Source organism: Cottoperca gobio, chromosome 2 (assembly GCF_900634415.1).
Source record: "Cottoperca gobio chromosome 2, fCotGob3.1, whole genome shotgun sequence".
Lineage (NCBI taxonomy): Eukaryota > Metazoa > Chordata > Actinopteri > Perciformes > Bovichtidae > Cottoperca > Cottoperca gobio.
In genome coordinates this window covers 5,806,934-5,827,446 of record NC_041356.1, presented here as the reverse complement: position 1 = coordinate 5,827,446, position 20,513 = coordinate 5,806,934, and the positions used below count along the sequence as shown (strand labels likewise).

At 45.7% G+C, this 20,513-nt stretch overlaps 1 protein-coding gene across 1 annotated transcript in view; it reads right to left on the bottom strand.

The window, feature by feature from the left end:
* unc80 (unc-80 homolog (C. elegans)) overlaps positions 1-20,513 on the bottom strand; it is a 41,592-nt gene that overhangs the window by 17,743 nt on the left and 3,336 nt on the right. Inside the window, 27 exon segments of the mRNA XM_029448422.1 lie at positions 72-212; positions 214-254; positions 441-580; positions 670-782; positions 858-1,061; positions 1,147-1,244; positions 1,446-1,655; positions 1,763-1,940; positions 2,119-2,252; positions 2,564-2,699; positions 2,793-3,005; positions 3,093-3,265; positions 4,975-5,068; positions 5,581-5,687; positions 7,085-7,293; positions 7,509-7,607; positions 8,438-8,601; positions 9,838-9,986; positions 12,417-12,564; positions 12,966-13,094; positions 13,195-13,533; positions 13,785-14,053; positions 15,526-15,666; positions 16,095-16,311; positions 16,548-16,682; positions 16,772-17,045; positions 20,214-20,356. Of these exon segments, the coding sequence (XP_029304282.1) occupies positions 72-212; positions 214-254; positions 441-580; positions 670-782; positions 858-1,061; positions 1,147-1,244; positions 1,446-1,655; positions 1,763-1,940; positions 2,119-2,252; positions 2,564-2,699; positions 2,793-3,005; positions 3,093-3,265; positions 4,975-5,068; positions 5,581-5,687; positions 7,085-7,293; positions 7,509-7,607; positions 8,438-8,601; positions 9,838-9,986; positions 12,417-12,564; positions 12,966-13,094; positions 13,195-13,533; positions 13,785-14,053; positions 15,526-15,666; positions 16,095-16,311; positions 16,548-16,682; positions 16,772-17,045; positions 20,214-20,356 (4,398 nt within the window).

The window sequence follows — 20,513 nt, the reverse complement described above, 5'->3', positions numbered from 1 at the left end:
TGTGCCAAATAGGTTAAAGTCTAGTTCTGTGAGATGATATATTAACTTTCACCACCATTATTATTCTGTACCTTAAAGATCTGCTGCGCCCCCTCCTCCATGCGAGGCCACACCTGGTAGCGGAAACGCCACAGCGTGTAAAACTTCAGGATGGAGTTGATGCGCTGGCAGGCCTCCTGGTGCTGGAACTCCGCCATCATCATTTCCGTCACCCGCGTCGGGGACCTTTACCGCGCACAGAAGGAACATGGCAGCTGGAGAAGGGATTCAGAGAGGGCGAGAGGGAGGACACGAGAAAGGGCAGGGAAGAAGAAAAAAGAGGTTGAAGCCAAAAGAAAGGATGTCAAAGAAGGTGAACGTGAGGAAAGGGGATGAAGAGAGGTATAATATGACAGGGGAGACCCACAGATCACTGATGCACAGCCTGATGGCCGACTCACCAGCAGCCGCTGCCATATGTTCGTCCACACTGAGCAACAGTTCCCAGGCTGCGGGCTGGATGTCTCCATACATGTCGTCCGTCAGGATGGGAGCGGCCTTGATCAGCAGTGAGAGAGGGGCGGGCTGACAGGCTCATCACCTGAGAGAAACACAAACCAAGAATGAAGAGAATCTGATGATGAGCTCTTTGGTTATGGATGTGTTCTCTCAGACTGAATCAGTGACTACTTCACCTGGTTGCGGATGTACTTGAGCATGCCGGTGTCCTTCTTCCCTTCCGTGTTGGAGTCGTTGGGTCGTCTCTTCATGGACGGGGTCCTCAGGCAAGACTTGTCCGAACACTGAGGGCACAGACACGGCTATAAACCACCACAGAAACAGGTTTCAAACGGGACAGATGGTTTGTGAATCCACACCTCTTTACTCTTCTTGGCACGCGCCCCGATGTTACCGGAGGAGGCGCTGTCCTCCCTCAGGCTGTCCACCGTCTCGCCGTACACGAGCTTGATGGCGCGGACCAGACGGGCACAGGAGCGGCTGTGGTGCTGGTAGCAGCGGGGGTGGCAGAAGTCTATGTGGGTACAGATGAAGCTCTGCTGGTTGCACAGCAGGATCATAATCTGTGGCGAGAGAGAGGAGAGGGGGAGTCAGTGTGCAGGGAGGGAGACATGTATGCACACAGACACACGTATTAAAGGGCCATACATGGAGCCAGGACATGTTGCGGTGGTAGTTGTCCTCTGCTCCTCCTGAGCCCTGGCCCTCTGGTTCTATGCTGGGTTCACTGGTGCTAAAGGGACTCCCTGCAACAGGAAAACAGGAACAAATCTCTTATAATACAGGGAAATATATATGTTTAATATATAGCTTTGGTACTTTATAGGGAAGTATTAGGGAAGTGAGATTGTTCAGCCTGTTGTGGCCAGAATTAGTATTACAACAACAAACAAACTTGGCTCCAGTGGCTTATAAAACAAAAGAATATTGTGTAATCCATGTCTCACCTATGTCAGTAACAGTGTCCCTGCTGTGTGTTTGTGACAGCAGCCCGTCATCGTTCTCTGACTCAGAGTCCTGCCGGGGCATCTTGGTGCTCTTGAGGCTCCCGGCCCGGCGTATGGACGACAGCGAGCCACCTTTCTTTACGCGGAAACTGCGAGCGCCTTTGATCTGAAGCAGCCGGGAGCCTCCGATGCGAATCTTGCGGATGGGTGCTGGAGGAGAAGGGCAGTGGGCCGAGATTGTCTGAATTATTTATAATGATAAGCAGACGGGGCAGCAATAAACCGCATGGCTTAGTCTGTGCGACACCTGATCTCACCTTGAACTTCCTGGGGCTTCTTATCATCGCAGGTGGTGTCAGACTTCAGCGTATGGCTGCTGCTGTTGAGCGAATCGTGTCCATCCTCGTCATCAAGGATGCCAGCAAAGCTGATCTTCCTCTCGTAGCGCTGGCGGCCGAGGTCGGGGTCCAGGCGCAGGCGGCAGCTGTCCAGATCCTGCAGCCGACACGGAAGCAGGTAATAAAGGGTTCCAGTAAATTTTGCATGTTTTTGTTCACATCACCAACCGCTCACACATTATCTGTAAAGTCCACGATACAATAATGCGTCTTTTCCTTCGTGATTATCAAGAGGAGACACACTGGATGAATATATTTATGATACGAATACTGACCACGAGAGGTTCAATGCGTGGGCGTGGTAAACAGGGAAAGGTCTCTCGCAGAAAAGTGGTGATTTCCAACAACAGCTGGCAGGCGGCCATCTTTAGAGCAAAGGGGCAGCCACATTTCGTAGGATTGACTGTGTCTTAAAAATAAAACACTGCGGTTAGAACATTAAAACATTTCTTTTCGTCAAAAACCTCTATTCAAGATGCATTTACAGGATTTTTCGACAGCTTTCAACTGAATTCTGTGTAGATTTGACTTAATCAGCCGACGAAGACTATAACATGTGGTTGAAAGCAACAGAAAAAAGTAAGAAGTAGCCCTTGAGTTAAGAACGTGTGACAGATGTTTACAAGTTATTACGAGAATATTTCATTTCAAACTATAAACAATATTTTATTAAGCCGACAATCCGCCCAAGATGTGCTGATATAGCATCTTCTGACTCACTGTCGTCCAGGTAGTCCTCCTCCTCGTCTTCCTTTCTCATTCTCCGTTTGGTCTCTTCATCAAAAATGTAACCCAGGATGTTTGCAGGGCTCTCGCTGTCAGAGTGGCACAGTTCACTGAGCCTTGTGCCGATTGCCTGAGCGGATAAAACGCACAAAGAAACGCGTTCTTACACTTAATGAAGCCAACACAAGCCCATCAAACGTTTTCTGAGAAATCTTTAACTCACGTCTCCCCACTGGCAGAAATGTTTGGCAGCGTTCCACTGGAGTTTCTGGTTCCTCTTGTTGCCCACAATAGGCGACCGGCCCCTGGACAGGCCCCTCTTGGTGATGTTTACGTGGTGGCCCTTCATCCACTCGGGCCAGTTGCCGCGGTTACAGCGGTGGACAAATCGGGCACATTCGAGAAAGAGGGAGGCCCGCGCCACGACCGGAGCTTCCTGGAAGCACCAGAATTGTGGATGGAGATAATTATAATGTCGAAGATTACAGAATACAAAAAAAGGAGGGAATTCTAAAAAACGTACCAAGTCCAGAGCGGCGGCGAGGATGGACGCGTCCGGTATGGTTCCCGGCTCGCAGCAGTTCAGCAGGAACTGGAAGCGTTTCATGCCTTGTCGAATGGCGCCCAAATTCACCACATTCTTGTTCTTCATGGCCTCCTGACTGGCCGCGAGACGCTCTTGAAAGCCGTGGGGTCCTGAAGGAGAGCGTGAACACAGAACAAGAAGAAGGGAGAAGTACAACAGGACAAGTAAAGAGAATTTGTATTTAGCACATTTGGGTGTAATCGTTTGTAAAGGCTGCACTGATTATTACATATAGACATTGCATGAAGCAACATCACCATCCAGGACATTTAACAAAAAGCATTGAAGAGCCACCAACGAATGAAGCTGAGTGAGAGATGGACACACAGCCAGCGGCAGTGGTTACGCTTTGATTTCAATTTATCATGTCAGAGAGCAAGAAAACAAAAACAAAATGCACATTTGATTTCCAAGGTCTCTCATACAATATATGTTTTATAATGGGATCTAGTGAATAACATCAAAATGACAAGTGTAACCACAGCCTTACAGAGGAAAGCTGTATGTGGACCATTCTGTTTTTAAATCACTTCACTGAAACTCAGGCCTTGGAAAATACCACCAGACATCACCACAGAAGAGACGGAGAGAGCACTGACAGCGTCATGCTTGCACAGAGATACGCTCTACAGTAGAAAGATGGTTTTCATTGATATGAGTTTTTTTTCCCACACACCTCCTTTCCTCTCTTTCTTAGTGAAAGAAAGAGGAGGGGGTTTGATTGTTGAGGAGAACAGGACGTGCATAGTTGGAAAGAAGGGAATGTGGAGTTGGTAATATAACAGTAAGGTACGGAGGCCCTGAGAGGAAGAAGGAGAAGTTCCTCCCTTGTGTTTATGACTTAAGATCAGGAGAGGAAAAAAAGGTTTTACCAGAATAATCTTAATTAATTCCTTAATTTTCTTTCTTTAATCTATGAAAACAGATGAAAAAAAAATTAAAAAATTGCCAGCTGATTTGTTGTTGTAATACTAACTTCAGCCACAAGAGGCTGAAGTGCACCACAACCCTAAAAAGGACTAAAAACTAAGTTTTCGTCTTGTTGAGTTTTAATTTTTCCATGCACTCAGGTACATATATTGTGTGTTAGCAAGTTATTTAACATTACTGTCATTTCTTTCTTTTGGCCAGAAACACACGACAGTAATGTTACATATCGTGGTGCACTTCAGCCTCTTGTGGCTGAAAGTAGTATTACAACAACAAAATGTTCTGACAACAAACAAACTAAAGAAATCACTTTTCAAAACTTATTTGTTCACCTGTTTTAACAGTTAATTAAAGTAACTTAGAAAAATAATATTGGCAAAAATCGACAAAACACAAAAGTAAGGAATTTAGAAAGGTTGTTGGAATAAAACCTTTTTTTAATCTGTCCTTAAGGCATAAACACAGTAACTATTTAGATCAACCTTAGAAAATGGATCACAAGAATGATTTTTTCCTCACTTGCCTCTCAGGGCTTCCGTAGTTTTTCCAATCAGTGTGAAAAACAAAGTGTATTTTTACAAACTAGACACTGATGGGTTGAATATAAAACATTTAGGCTAACAGAGTGTAGCAGGCAGCTATCCGGCCGAGCTGACATGGAGGATGGCGGACGGAAGAACTGGCAGAAGAGAACAGACCACGACTTGCGAGACAAGACACGACACCACACGGACAAACAAGAGGCAGGGGCAGAGAGAGAGAGAGAAATAGACAAGAGGACGATGGGGCGTGGGTGGGCAAGGGGCACCCCGGGGTGGGGGAGGTCTACCATCTTTCTCTTCTGTGTGGTGAAGCTTGGATGGATTCCTCCTGCCAGACCTCCATTTACCGAGCCGCTTGAAGAAATTCTCCTCCTCGTCCCTCGCGAACTCCGGTCCCACCGCGCCGCCTTCGGACAACTTCACCGCACTGGTGAACTTCACCTAGGACACATAAACACACACATGGATATACACACATAATACACACACAGGACAAATCAATTGGCAACTTTAGTCCAGACACCAACATACTGTAAGCTCTGTGCCTTTGTTTCTTTCCTATTTTATTTAGTCAATTAATTATTTTTTGGGAATGCCCCCTCTTAGTCGATTAGACCCTTTTATGGGATAGGATCAACCCTTTCCAAGAAACCTATGAGCACATCTAAAGATATTTATCGTGGCGCTTTTGGATCTTTTCTTATAAATACTGGAATCAGCCTTAGGAAAAATACCCATGATGAGTATTTTCTTTTTGTTGCACAGTGTAAACACGACCCAAGTTGATAAACCCCCCCCCCCCCCCTCTAAATCCCAAAAGAAAAAACGAGGAAAAATAATAAATCATGATCATATTATTGCAAACATCAGCTGCATGGGGCGGGTGTGTCTGATTGACAGTTGCAACCCGCGATGCTAACACTCAGGTTATCGCAGCCGTCATCCTCCCTGACCTTTGAACTCTGACGTATGAAGGAGAGTCGATCCACTGAGCTGATGTCCAGCAGGTCCTCGACACCGTCAGTCAGTCCAGAGAGAGAGGAACGCTTCAGCCAGTTGCCTGGAGGCACGTGGACAATGATAAAAAAAACAAAAAAGCATGAACAAAAAAACCACTGCAGAACAAAGGAATGTGTTGTACACACTGGGTAATGAGGTACACACGCACACACACACACACACACACACACACACACACACACACACACGGGCTGGGGAGAGGAAGAAAAGGATGCATGCCCTCATCGTTATTGTACAGTCACATACGATAAACGTCTTCAAACTCACAGGAATTACAAATGATACAAAAATGGTTTATAACGCTTTTTATGAGACAAGTTCAACAGAAGACCCTGGACGAGTGGTATTTGCAAATACACTTTCATAGTATGTTCTGAATTACCAAAATATTTGAATGTTTCAACATCTTGGGGGAACATCAGCAAAAGATTTAGTTTTAGCTTCGTCTCAGCTGAGCTCTGCAGTTGTCTGTTGGTGTTTGGCTGCGTAGGGCAGGACATGCCGGAGAGAAAAGTCTCTACCCTTCATCCATCTGATACAATTTGCAAATACAATTTGACCCAGGCCTGTCACACTGTACACACTGGGAGAGATGACCAACACAAACAGACATGAAACAAATACTATATGAAGATGGCTCCACATCCACATACGTAGGACAGAGAGAGTGAGAGGCAGGCGAACTGTCCCACGGCATGCTAAGGCACAAAAAGGAACACAAAACAGACCAAAGAGATGAAGTGACTTGGCCTCGCGGCAGGCAGTGTTTCAGTGAGAGACAAACAAAACACGTCATGTTAGAGTGAACATCAAGGTGACAGCTGGGACAGCAAATGCAATGAGGTATGGTCATGGAAATACATACGGGTACCAGATGTGATATTAAAGACAACGATTTGTTAGGTACTGAAATAAGTGAATACGTTCCTATCTGGTTAGCATGCGCATTACAAATAAGGACATTCCCCCATCTTTGACCAAAACCTGACATAAAGTGTTTTATTTAGTTTTTCAAGCGGGTTTATATTCACATCGCTCGTCAGGTGGAAACTCTTTGAATTTGAGGAAAATGTTGCATTAAATATGTACAATATGTCTTTTCCTGCCACTGGCCGTCACTCAAAAGAATAACCAAGAGTTTGGTGGCGTCGTGAAGTAGTGTGGGGTCATGGGAATTGTAGTTTGTAGTCAGCTTCTTACGGTTACTTCATTGTTCATTTCCCGGGAGCCGAATTATATAAGAAATAGTGGAAAATTGACACATTTTACAGTTTAAAAAAAGATAAACTTCATTTAGATTTTTTGGTCTGATTGACATTTAGCTAAATTTGATGATTTTTGCGCCAAAGCCTCATAAATGACCCTCCCAAAAGAGAAGCTTTTGATTCCAGTAACTCTTTTCGCCCGACTCTCAAGAGACATGACGACTGCTCTCACCTATCGGCAGCTTCAGCTTCTTGCGAAGTGAAATGCGACGGGATCTCGAACGCGAGCGCCGGTCGGTGGTGGTGCCAGAGTGGGCGGTGGTGCACTCGGAGGTGTCCTGCTCCGACTGGCTGCTGGTGTCACTGGCGGCACTCTGCGACTTGAACATCTTCCTCCAAAAGTCCTTCCTGCCCAGCAGAGCACCCGGGATCTGTTCTTCACTGGAGTTACAGAGAGGGAGTGAACAAAGGGTTACACAAGGATGAAAACTTTGAATATATTTTAAGCGTCAATTTTGTGTTTAGCACTGTGACCCGTTCTGTATTTCAGGGGGAGAGGGAGCAACAGGGAGAGTTTTTAACGATTTCCTATTTTGAGCAGAGAAATGGCAGCCTGGGCTCGACATAGATGGTGCTATATGAAGGTGGACACTCACTGTTCGGGTGTCTGGGGGGGTCTACTGGAGATGTAGCTGCGACACTCATCTGCAGCACTGGACACCTGACCCTTCTCCCCTGACACACCGGCCTCTGACCTGCGCACACACACACACACCCCAACACACACCTGATTCAGACGCCGACTGAACTCTCCTCAAGTAAAGCGTCCCCGTGTGATTCTGCCGTGAAAGTTTTCAGTGGAAAGAAGTTGCAATGATTTTGTTCTGATGGGAACTAGAAGAGTGTCATTGAAGCTTCAGGTGTTTGGCAGACTGAGCTGTCGTATTTATTTATTATGCAATTTGCCGTTTTTTTAACGGCCATGCATGTCTTTTGGGAAGGAAACCGGAGCTCCTTGAAGAAACTCTGAACATGCAAACCCCACACACAAGCCACCATGCTGCCCATCGCAAGTCTTGCAAAACTGGCAAAAAATAAGTTTGCCGCCATATTGAATATAAACTGGTTGAACTGTAATGTTGTGTCTCGTCTTCATCCCAGTGCCTCGAACTGGCCGTGGCAAACAAAGAGTCTTTGATGCTGTCGTCATGTGACTTCCAGTTCTAGTCACATGATGAGGCAAAAAGAAATAGTGAGTGGAGGTGCCTCCTGGGAGGGCTGCCCCGTATGCCACCCGCCACATCATTTTGAAAATAAGAACATGGAATCAGTCACTCAAGCAAGAAAAACGGATGCAGACAGGACAAAAATAAATAAAAACAGCCAGCAGTGATGAGAAGCGTAGCTCAAATTGGTCAGAAAAGAATAAATAGGAGAATGATCTTACGGAACGGGGAGGGGCGTTTAAGGTCTAAGCTGAAGGACACTTCCAAAATAGTCAAATGATCATTGCAAGACATTTTAAGTAGATTTAATTGAAATGTGATGTCATTGAGGCCATTCCTGGCCACTGATTGGCCAGTACCTCCTGGGTCCGGGCTGCTTGGTCTCTTCTTTCTCCTCAGGTTTCTTGGTGGTGGCGACCTTCTCGGCGCTGTCCAGGAGCGCGCTCAGTGCCACCCTGCGGAACACATTCCCATGGGCCTCCTTAATGAACTGCACCAGCTGCCGGATGTCACAGTACAGACCCTGGGTGCGAGGAGGAGGGGGGGGGGGGGCAAACAAGTGAGAGAGGGGGATGTGTGAGTGAATGAGAAAGCGTGTCAGAGGAAGAAAAAGACAGAAAGGAAACGTAACCGCTACGACGTCGAATCAGACTGACATTACTGTGCGGTCGGCATCAAACAGTGTGTATGTTTGCACATGCATATATGCAGAAATGGATGATGTATGTGAGCATGTTGGAGTTTATCAAAACAACAGCTCCAGCTTGTGAGTGGGTGGCCTCTGATCCTGTGCCATAATAAAGCCTGCCTTGAAAAGTGTGTCACCTTCCGCCAAAGTACACCAGCCATGCCAGCCTTGAGGCTTTCTAGGCACCACGAGTGGTCACGGTACCTCAAGTGCTTAGACATAGAAGAATATATAAATAGGGGATATTTATTATCAACAGAAACAAGTGAATATAATACAGGTTATTTTTAAACCACTTATGGAAGAGACTGTAGTTTCCAATGCCCTATGAGACTAAAATCAAGACGAGGGACAGGACGATATGGGATCTTATCGAAAAAGCTGTAGAGCGTCCCGTCATGTTAGAGACGCGAAAAATAGAGCCTGATTTAAAAAATACAGGAAAAATACAGGAATTATCATGTAAGAAACACAATGTTGCCATTTTTTATTATATGTTGCGTGCATATTGTTATTTCTTCTATACAGCTTTCATTATAATTCAGATGTGTACATTTGTTTATAGTATTTCTTATATTGTTGTTGTAATTTTCTTCTTTATGTTTTGTACTTGCTTTTATTTTTAATAAAATGTTCTCTTACTATGTTATGCACCAACACACCAAAGCAAATTCCTTGTAGATTGGTCCATTATTATTATTATTATTATTATTGGGATCAGTTGACGCCATTTCTGACTAGTTTCCAACAGAATAAAAACAAATCTGTTCTTGTAAAGGACTGAGAATAACCCAAGTTAATGTCTTTATTCACACAGTGAGATTTAGCACCCCTCATGTCCAATTCATCACGTATGACAAGGAATTAACAAAGGCGGCATAAGTGATTGGTCGTCTCTACTCAGTACAAAATGAGCAATTAATAATTCAACTGCAACATCCAGCAAAAGGAAATACGAGTGTCTGGATCTAGTGGGAGTACAAGTGGATATGTGAGGCACAGACTGAATCAAGGGATGGGGAACATGAAGGCAGAGAGGCAGATGGACGGATCATTTCGCACACAACTCACCAGGTTCTCTGGGCTGTGCAGCTCGTGTGTGGTCGAGGCGCAGCGGGTGATGAGGGACTTGAACATGCAGCCCACCACCACCGCTTCCATGTTCTGGGCCACGGACTTGTTGTCCCCCGTGGTGAAGTTGTTCCCGAAGCCTGCCTTGTCTGGAAGCAAGAGGGAGGCGGGAGAGACCGCGGATCACACAGGGGGTGGTTCAGTCAGCGGGTGGAGAACATTATTGACAGCTGACCAGCTTCAGTATAAAACAGTGTCAGTACAACAGAGAGGGGAAGGGTGGGGGGGATTTGCGGGTAGGGCAAAGAAAAAGGGTCCATAAAGCAAATGGGGGGAGACGCAAACTGAAAAGGATCTGGGTGGGGGATAAGGAACACATGCACGTGACTAAGGCCTGCCAGGGTTCCCACACCTTTGTAAACATTCAAATTCAAGGGTGTTTCAAGGACTTCCAGGCCCAATTCTGTCAAATTCAAGCACCCAACGCGGCATAGTTTGAGACACGGATCAAGGTTAATTACTGTAACAACACTGAGAATTGTTATAATGAGAACGAGCAGGCGTTCCAGAAGCTCACAGACAACAATTAAAAGAGAGAGAGGCTTGAATGTGCAGACTGTGAGCTCTCTCGAGTTCTCTGACACGGCACAGCGTCACGACACGTCGTAAGTAGAGCGATAACGACAGCGACTTAAACACGAGTTGAAGAGCTCAGTAAAATAACTTCCATTTATATTCCTGAATTCAAGCATGTTCAATGAGCAATGTCTATTTTCAAAAACTTTCAAGGCCTTGATTTCATTGACCCATTTCTATTTATGTCTATTTTTGACCCCCGCTGAAATTCACAAACTTTCAAGACTTTCAAGGATTTCAAGGACCTGTGGGAACCATGGCCTGCTATAAAGACGTAGAGTATGGGGCTTATTCTCTTGGTCCAGTTAAACTTATTTGTCTATGCAACATATATATAAGCTCTTTATACTCCAGGCTTAATCATAAAAAGTCTAAATTTAGTTGCACGTGATTTTTGTCACTTTCGGAGAGAGTGAGGGGTGCAGCGATGGAAGCGGTGCCTCGGGAAGGGTCTGATCAGGCGAGCATGTTCAGCTATTGTTATTATTATTGATCGTGTGTATCTACCGCTGTTTCTTTTTTTCGCCCTCCTGGACCTCTCACCTGCACTGCCGTACTCTGCAAGAGAAAAGAGGCGGGGCACAAGTTGATTGACATCAGGCCAGCACAGACATGTACGAGGTGTCAGAAAGGACGCGGCACCCCACCTCCGGGGGGAGGTGAACCTCGAGACGCACACACACAGATTGCACACACACACACACACACACACACACACACACACTTTGAGAATTAAAACACTCATCGGTTCAGTAACTTGCCAATTGCACTGTCTTTTGAATGCTGTCATTGTGCTGATTGTACAAAATAGTTCAAATTTCAGTGCAAAACTGAATTGGCATGTTCAATGCGTCTCAATGCTCAGCAATAAAGCCACTGATTGAGCAGAGATGTAATGGGCAAAGCTTTGGATTGGCAAGTGTACAGAATGGATGAGTGAGTAAGGAAGGTAGGATTCAGCTCATTGAAGTGGATGAAGAAAAGGAAGGGAGATGGAAGCAGGAAGGACAAAAAGGGATGCAGACAAGCAGAACAAGTGGAAGGAGGAAGGGAAAAAACAGATATATAAACAGTGATAGCGCTGGAATGCAAAGTTGAAGTGCGGGTGAGACAGTGGCAGTACAATTCAGCTTTGTCAACCACATTAGAACGTGATTATTAACTTTTATTCTACTCTGAAATGAAGCACCCATATTACACCTTTGAATGTCTATTGCAATGGTTATCATATAACTGTATACAAAAAAGACCAAAGTTTGCTTGAGTGTAAACATCTCAACAGTGGTGCTGAAACCATCGGCCAAGAAATTAAAAACTAATTTGACAATTGATCGATCGTTAAAACTTTTCACCCAGAGCCATTATCAGGCGAAAATACAAACGTGTCCAATACTTTGGTTTAACTGGCTAAACGCTAAAGTCAGCAAGCTAACACGCTCATAATGACAATACTAACATGCTGGTGTTATGCAGGTGTAATGCTCGGCTGTACGCCGCTTTAGCCGGGGTTTGTTTAGCCTGTTAGCATGCTAACATTTGCTAATGAATGAAAGAAAGTAGCCTACAGCTGAGGGAGACAGGTACAGATGTTAGCATGCTAACACGCTACATGGAGATGATCAACACGTAAGCATTTTCACTGAGAGCTTCTCAGCATGCTTGGCTTTTGCGTTTAGCCGCTTCTCTGGTTTTAATCACTTAATCAAAGATAATCATTTCCAGATTAATCTGTAATGAAGCACTAACGCTAGTTGCAGCCCTACTGCACAGACTAGTGACTTTATTACTTCATCAGTCCGAACCTGAATCGCATCAGCACTCAAAACCAATGTCAGTCAGACCCCGATGCACCCTATTTGTGCATTTGCTATCAGCGCACTTGCATTTGTTTTTGTTTGTAGCGATCTGCATCTGGTCCCACTCACACACGCCACCATACTTACTGTCAGTAATGGGCTCCATGCAGAAGCCCAGCAGTGCATGCAGGAAGTCCACAATGTTATTGAGAGAGTCTTTGTTGACATACTCGCGCATTGTCTGTCGAAACTGCACCTTGTCCAGCTTATAAAGGCTGGTCAGGCAGTTCTGGGCCTGGAAGGGAAGAAATGGAACAGGATGTATTAGAAGACGAAGAAGAAGAAGAAGAAGAAGAAGTAAAGTGTTTGCAGGATCACTTTTCATTGATTCTCATGAACGATATCAGATGTCGAGATAGAATTTGATCTGTCCAATACCACTTAATATAATAACTATAATATTGATCCGCTTTGAAATACAACTGCAGGATTGATTTTGGTTTATGAAACACACCAAAGGAGCAATAATCAATACAAAATGTATACAATTCAGACATCACAAACTGCTGTGTGTTAATTCACACGCCATACTTCCTGCCTTGTACCGTGGTAAACATTTTGGCTCCAATTCTGAATTTGATATTTCTGAAAACACAACTATTTGCGGAGCAACCCTGAAAGGTAGAGAAGTCTGACCTGCATCCTGAGGCGATCTCCAGACAGTCCGCGATGTCCCTCGCCACAGCCGTAGGCACAGCCCAGCGACTTGACTATCTTTATCAGCATGGTCAGAGCCAGGCGGTGGGTGCTGAAGCCGGAGCCCTCCTGTTTTCATGGTGAAGAATATGAACATGAACCAAAAGGACTTTCATGTAGATATCCGCCAAGTTTATAATCTCTATGCAAAAATACAGCAAGAACACACCTTTTTATCATTATCCTTGTTATTCTTCACATCATCCTTGCTCCCCTGCCCGCTCCCTCCACCACTTCCTCCTCCTCCACCTCCACCTCCACCTCCACCTCCATCTCCCCCTCCACCCGGGGCGGCCCCGCCTCCCTGGGCTCCTCCTCCGAGGCCCTGCCCGGACGCGTCTTTGGCTCGCGCCTCCTGGTTCTCCTTGTTGTCGGGCTTGGACAGTTTCTTGCCCATGCCGGGCACCACGCCCAGCTGCAGCAGGCAGTCGATGATGTTGAGGGCGACGTCGCAGATCCTGGAACTGATGTCGTGGCTGAGGACGGCATAGAGAGCCCGCAAGACGGCCTGAAAGCAAAAGCAGAAAGCAAACCTAACGCCTTAATGAGGTAGCAATAAGTCAAATCAAAAGACAGCATCAATTGGACAATTTTTACAATGAGCACCAAGAATGAGAAAAGAAAGCATTAAATTCCGTTTGGATTCCCATTGGTGTCAGTGTTGGGTAGTGGAGCAGCAGGAGGCCAATAACTGCCATTACATGTATTGGCCCTCAGGGATCATTTAGTGTAGGTCTCATTGAGTGAGCGAACACTCACAGTGAGATCCAGCATGCCGTTCTTCAGCACAAAGTTATTGGTCCCCTCGATGTTCTCCCCTTCCTCCAGACAGGAGTAGTTGATGCAGGAGTCGGTGAAGCTGCGCGGCAGGTTGGCGCAGGCCAGAGGCTCCACGGGGATCTCGGGGACAGTGACGGGGTTACAGAGTTTCTTCATGTGCTCGGTGAAGAAGTCGGCGTAGCCAACGTTGAAGGACGCCACTGTGGTGTTGAACGCCGCCATAGTAATGGTGGAGATCTGAGATCGAACTGTAGGGAGCAGAAGGAGGCCGTGAGAGGATGGTACAGCTGGATGAATGTCGCCGGGCATTGTTGTTACGGTTTTCTAATGTTCACTGCTCCATTGTGTCTAATTTCAACTGCACAGCATGTTTTTCTTTACCTGTCGTCAAATTCTGTTTTCTATATATTTACATTCTGCTGGCAGATTAACTATGAAGTCAATTTCAGAATCAACTCTCTTCTATAATCATTTTTTGGTCTCAGGAAACCTAATTGCATGCATGTGATGCAGTGTGGTGCGCAGCCTGAAGCCAGCACTGTTCTTGGTGTATGCAAATTAACATTGTCAAAGGAATATTACTGTTATATAATCCTGTCCTATTTTTGGTCTCAGTGGAGCCAGTAGCGTCTGGCGTTTAGTCAGCTGATGGTTAGTCATATGATTGTAGTTTTCATCTAACAGCACTTTGTTCATCTGGTTATACTTTCATAAAAAGTGTATGTTTGATATTACTCACTCTGCCAACCTCTTTAGGAGCTCAAACATTATTTTGCTCTCTTCTTGGTCACAACTTGCACTTGGTGTAAGACATACGTGAATACGGAATACGCACGTGAACACTTACCTACATAAATATAGTATGTAAATACCTACGTGAATACGGTAGAGATACGTTAGATATAGGCTACGTCGGCTGACGGTGAATCCTACAGCCAACTTATTGATAACGAGTGGATAACCTATTCGTAACCTATGTTAAGATTATCCCTGACGACTAATACGAATTATAGTAATTCGTTATGTATACGTCAGCTACAACACCGCTGTGGAAAAGTTGGACGTATTTGGACTCGGACAAATTTTGAGCTACTTTTCATATACGCCGGCATGTTTCTGCCATACGGAACTGTGTGACAGGGTCTTTACCTACAGTAGATGGTGGTCGTCACTCCCCCAGTTTTGGAAAACCAATGTAAAAGCAACGCTGTGCATGTGGACGTCAACAAAACGCATACGTGCAATCTAAAAAAAACAATATCAGTTAAAGTGTACACTATACTCAGTTTATTCATGCATGCTCTCGACCAAAGCCACCAGACTCCCTTGAAAAAAACAACGATTTTACCTCGCAGAACACAGGGCTTGCTGGTCTACCGGCTGCCTCGATTGGTTAGTTTGTTTGTGTTATTGTGTGACTTTGCTGAATCCGAACTAACCAAAGTCACGCAATAACACAAATAAACTAACCGATCACAAAGCAGTAGACAGGCAGCCCCCTGTGTTCTGCGAGGTAAAAGTACTGTTTTTTTCAATGGAGTCTGGTGACTTTGAAGAGAGCAGTCTTACGGCAAGTGAAGAAATATTCTAACTATAGTGTACACTTAAACTGATATAGATGTCTTTAGGCTACGACTATGGATAAGCACCTCATACAACCCCACTCCAAACTATCCCTTTAAGATCAATCCAACTAACCACAGCTCTGCCTGCTGCTTACCCTCTTTGACGGTGTTATCGCTGTGGCTGTTGGAGTGGTCGGGCATGTCTCTGAGCAGAGAGTGGTGGGAATGAGAATGTTTGGCACTCAGGCTGTCGGCGTCTGCAGCTGTGTCCGTGCTGCCCCTTCGTGTGAATTTGCCTGGAAAGTGACGCAGATATCATATCAGGTTGAATCAAACAAACACGCATACGGATCCAAACACACACAAAAAATAATGCCAGCTGACTGCAGGGCATTTGCTGGGCATTTATGAACAATTTCATCCTGGGAATGGAGCTAATTTGAAGCTGCAGTTAAGCAGATATATAACAGTACTGGTGACAGTATGACGATAGGAGGTCCCTAAATCTGGATAGTGTCTTTGTGCCTTGAGGACATTTGAATCACTCTTCTCAGAGAAGGAAGCTAATAAGAAATACTAATCTTAATGAACTGACCTAATTCACTAGCTGACAGCCAGATCCAGAATCCTCTGACTCACCAAATGGGAGCTCGGGGGAGAGGAAGCAAGACTTCGAGACTGGTGACATGCAATATATTCTCATTATGAACAGCACTCTGCCTACCCATGATGGTGGCCTGCCAGCCCCCGCGGTCCACAGCCCGACGATCGTCACCCAGGCCCGAGAAGCTTCCGAAGGAGAAGGTGCTGCGGGTCGGGGAGACGTCCAGGTGATCCTCGTGGAGCAGGAAAGGAACCCCCATGCGGCGCTGACGCTTCTTCCCCGTGTGATGGAAGGGGATGGAGCCCTTTCTCTCACGGTCCTCACGCCGGTTCTTAAACTGAAACAGAATAAGAGGAGAAGGGTTTCTAAATCAGAGCCGCCGTCCTCTCAGTCCTGATGCAAACGTGTATGTGTAAGTAAACTGAACACAAGATGTTCGTCAATAATCCATGGCAGGACAATCACACAGAAATAAATCAGAACATTTATCTGAACCACTGCCTTTCTTGTCCTGATATATTGTTTATCTGATTATAATCTACTAAAGTGCCCGTCTGGATGTCTGGCTCTGACCTTCTTGAAAATGTTCATGCCCAGGTCGGAGGAGATGTCCGGGACGGCCTGTCGACGGAGGCTGGTCAGAGAAACCTTTGTAAACGTCTCGCTGCTGAGAGATTTCCCCTCTTCATTGCATTTTAGACTCATATCCTGCAAAACACAGCAGAGGATACAGATGATCACCATCACCATCAGACACAACAACATGTATATGAAAGACCTCGTCCTCCTTCCATTACCTGAGTTTTGTGGGTGTTAACCAGTGAAGGTGTGGCAGCCACCATGGAGCTGCTGCGTGGGCGCGGCAGAGGCGTCACTAAAGGTTCCGGGGTGCGTTCAGGTCTCTCCTCCAGGATCTGCCTGAGGCGCTGCAGGTAGTACATCAGGGCCCAGTGCACGCCCTCCTCTGTCCAGTGTGGCTGCAGCAGGCAGCGCAGCACTGCCACGTCAAAGTAAGTGGCATAACGCGCTCGTTGGGCCAGAGAGGTTGGCAGGCCGGCAGGCGCTGATGTCCTTTAGGGAAGAGACAACGTTGGTTTTTGCTGGTTGAACCCTGAAGTCCACTGTGAATAAATGTAGCCCGTAGCTAATGACAACTCAGAGGTCAAGGTGCACCAAGTGTAAAAAAAAAGACAATATTTTCCTCCATGATGGGAACTTTAGTGGCAAATTTCCAAATGTATTCATCCCAAATGGAAATTGACAAGAAGAAAAACACAAAATTATTACTATTTTAAAATGTTATTAAAATGATCGTAGGAAAGCTTTAGTATCACTGACATGCCAACAGGTGGCATAACTTTAAAAAGTTAGCGGTACAGAAAGGAAGTGACAGTGACCTTGACAACGGCCTTATCAATAGCTCAATTAAGGATCATGAGAAGAATGCGTTTGGCATGCGTCGTTAGGCTTTCCAGAACTGTAACACAACTAACACACACACAACAATTACACAATGTCAGGGCCTTTCCTGTTATGTTAGCCGACTCCCGCCACAATGCTTCATTAATAATGCATTAAAGGAGGATGGTAAACAAGGACAGAGCCCCCCTCCAGCCTCGTCAGGAGAGCAGTGGAGAGACGGGAGCCGAAGCCTACGTGAGTCCACTATAAATAAGCCGGAATGAAGGTCAGCGGTTGGTGAGCTGCAGAGCGTATGGAGCTCGGCACACTGTGGAGAAACATATTGATACCACGAGAGAGACAGAGGAAGGCATTTAATCTTGGCCGTTGTAATAAATGGAGCAGGAAGAGATGGTCGATTTCTACATGAATCACTTTGAGGGTGGACAGCAGAGGGAGGATGTATCATGTTACAGTGTCTAGCCAACACACACACACACACACACACACACACACACACTCTGCTGTTGTGTCAGGTTGCCAGGGAGACCGTGTGACGACAGCCAGCCCAGGCCCTCGGAGAGGAAGCGGCCCAGCCCCCGACTCCATGCGGTAGGAGCGATGCAGCAGCCAGCGGTTGCCATGGAAACTGCCTCAGCATCAGCAGCGCTCTGAGTGGAGCGCGATGCGGCGGCGGATGAGAAAGCTGCATTAATCACAGGAGCTGATGGCGGAAATGATTTTATCTGGGCAGCCCGGCGCAGAGGTGTGTTCACCAGAGGAGGAGATACTAATACACACTCTGACAGGGCCTCTGAGTCGACAGAGAAAAAGATTTATACTCAGAGGTTTGTTTTTTGATCAGATTGGATTGATATCTGCTGATGTGGGCCGACTGTGCAGCGTTTCACACAAACACAACAGCTTGAAATTCCCACCATCCAACACTTAGAGGAAGCAATTAATCTGTCTTTGTTGAGTGTGCGCTGAGAGACAATAGGGATAAATCTCTCTCTTTACAGCATTACCATGTGACTGCTTTGGTGTTTCAGTGTATGAGGATATAACTAGCTCCGGGGATGGAGGGGGGGGGCCGAGGGCTAATTTTGAATTTGAGATTCCCTGCAGAGCATATATGCTGTATTCTGGTAGCACAGTGTGTGATATTGTTGCAGTTTCCCCAAATTCAAACCAGCAAACATGGATCACAAACATTGGATGTAGCTATTAGAGCAATTGGATAATGCATCATGTTTATGTAGACTTGAAGTGGCAATCCTTAAGATTTTGATACAAGAGCTTCAACTTCTACAGAATTGTGTACATAGTTCCATATTTAGTGTGCATGCAATGAAGCATTTTTTTCTCGGGAATGTTGCCACAGACACCCAGTTTTTAACACTGCAAATATGTAAATATTGCAATACTTTAAAGCAGTGGGCACACAGCCAAGCTTAGAGGCCAAAAGATGATTAAGAAAAAGTCAATCATGCTTTTATTTCCAAGAAAATAACTACGGCACTGATCTTTCCACAGGCCTTCCTAAAAAAAGACCATCAAACAGCTTCAGCTTGTACAAAATGCAGCTGCTGGACTTCTTTCCAACAGAACGACCTTATTACTCAGATAATTAAATCCATGGTCCAAATGTAGCCAGCTTCAAACCCAACTGTTCAGATGTGTTTTGTTAATGTGCTATTAGCTGATCTAATACACTCTTCCTATTTTATTTCCTTCTATTTTTAAGTGTTCTTTTATGTGTTTTATTGTCTTATTTATTGACTATTCTTTGATCTGCTCACCTTTTCGTTGTGTATGAATAAACTCATTATAAGTGATTTACCGTTTGCTTCCAGCCGAAGCGGTCAAACGTGCCTCGTCTGTGCCAAAGCGAGCACAGATTGATTCTTAGTCGTGCGCAGGCAAAACGAAGCCAGGCCATGTCATGCCAGGCCAGGGACACTGGCAGCATTAGACATGTAGCACATTACTTCAGCATAATTAACCCTGATTGTGTGGACAAACGTCAGCTGATGCTCAAGGAAGGCTGTGTGTGGGTGTGTGTGCTGACTGAGGAGACAGCACTGCTTAGAGCAACACATGACACAGGGGAAGGAGGAGCTATTCATACACACTAGCTCTCACAAGCTAGTGGAGTGAGCTGTGCTGTGCAGTGTGTTCGACAGACGCCGCCGCAGGGCTAAATGTTTTGCCATCAACAAGATGATGGCACCAGCGCTGTGTCAGCGCGGGTCACTGCGCTGCTTCAACACGCCACTGGCTTCTTGGGTACATCTCGGACAAATTATTTGTTTCAGAGAGCTTTTGTGAAAGCAGAGTTTGCAGGGAATTCATATATGGATCATTGTGAATCTACAATAATACATTAATATGCTTTCACTGCATGATTTCACCCACTTAAGATTCATGTTGCATGAGACACGGGCTTCATATCTGTGTACATCAAACACATTTTGGTTTAGGGTTTAGGCAATCTATGTGTGTGTGTGTGTGTGTGTGTGTGTGTGTGTGTGTGTGTCTGTGTGTGTGTGTGTGTGTGTATGTGTGTGTGTGTGTGTGTGTGTGTGTGTGTGTGCAAGCTTAGAAGAGAATGGTGGATGAGAAGTGTAATTTATGTCCATGTTCACACTTCCCATGTGGAGGGGCCTTGTTACATGTACCCTCTTTATGACACCTCTACCCCCTGCTGCTCAACAGCGAGCCTGAATTTGCATTAAGCTTCAACATAACCCCAGAATCAAAAATCAATAACGCTCACGTGACCAAATGCTGCCCATCTCACTGCTTCTGAAGGTTAAAGGGATTCATGGTGCTCACTTTTTCTTGGAAGGGCCTTTCATTGGTGGGGGTTGTTGGGAGGGGCCACCTTTCTCGACTGAGTTACCACGACGACAGCTCCGCTCGCCAGCAGCGGGGGAGGAGGAATCTGATTGGGCGGCCTCGCAAACCACCTGGAAGCCCTGTAGGTGGGAGGGGAGAGATGGGACAGATACTTTAGATGGGTGGAAAAACAGGCGGCAAGACAGACAGACGTTTCCTGATATTTAAAGACTCTGAGGTTGTCGGGAGGTTTCTGTCCTGACCCTTGCTAAACACGCTAATGCTCCCGGATGGCTG